Genomic DNA, 651 nt, shown 5'->3' on the forward strand with positions numbered 1-651 from the left:
AGGCGGGCAGCTTCCCCCTTCCACCAGCAGGCCCCGGGCTGCGCCAGCCACCGAGGGAGGTGGCAGCCCGGGTTCAGTGCAGTGAATTAAATAGGAGCAGGCATGTCTTCTCTAGGTTAAATAAAGGGGAAAATTCCTCCCTTAAAACGTCCTCCGGCCCCGCCAGCTCCCCCTGGGCCTCTCCTTCCCTGGCTTGCCAGCAGTCTGCCTGTGGGGCTTCTTCACATGCTGCACCTTTATCCACCCCCCCTCACCGACTCTGTTCTCCCCTTCGCCCCTCCTGGGCTCGCTCTCGCCCGGCGGGGGCATGCCCGGGATGGCCTTGGGTGGCGGGGGGCTGCGGGGGTACCTGCGGTGCTGGGAGGTAGGGGGAGCTGCTGGCGAGGAAGTCCTGTAGGCTCTTCTCGAGTGTTGAGGGGGCACCGGGGAGCTGGTCCCGCTGCGCCGCCCATCCGAGGAGCTGCGGGAATGACCACTGTGCGAGGCGTTTCTGCCTTTGCCGGCAGACCTGTCCCTCTCCGAAGGGGTGTCGGAGGCCGTGCTGGAGGTGCTGCTGGTCTTTGAGTTGAGGTGCAGATTTGAGAGGTTTCTGATCAAACTGTGCGAGAGGGGAGAGGAGTTTCTGGAGTGGCTGGTGGGTGTGGACTGGTA

General features: G+C 64.1%; 1 protein-coding gene across 1 annotated transcript in view; it reads right to left on the reverse strand.

Annotated features, from left to right (window-relative positions):
• Window positions 1-141: 141 nt before the first annotated feature.
• Window positions 142-651, reverse strand: part of LOC104547178 (mitogen-activated protein kinase kinase kinase MLT-like) — a gene marked incomplete at its 5' end in the record, with an annotated part of 7736 nt that continues 7226 nt past the window's right edge. Inside the window, 2 exon segments of the mRNA XM_010192764.1 lie at window positions 142-634; window positions 636-651. The exon segment at window positions 636-651 is cut by the window's right edge and continues 159 nt beyond it. Of these exon segments, the coding sequence (XP_010191066.1) occupies window positions 142-634; window positions 636-651 (509 nt within the window).

This window comes from Mesitornis unicolor, unplaced genomic scaffold, assembly GCF_000695765.1.
Source record: "Mesitornis unicolor isolate BGI_N332 unplaced genomic scaffold, ASM69576v1 scaffold5739, whole genome shotgun sequence".
Lineage (NCBI taxonomy): Eukaryota > Metazoa > Chordata > Aves > Mesitornithiformes > Mesitornithidae > Mesitornis > Mesitornis unicolor.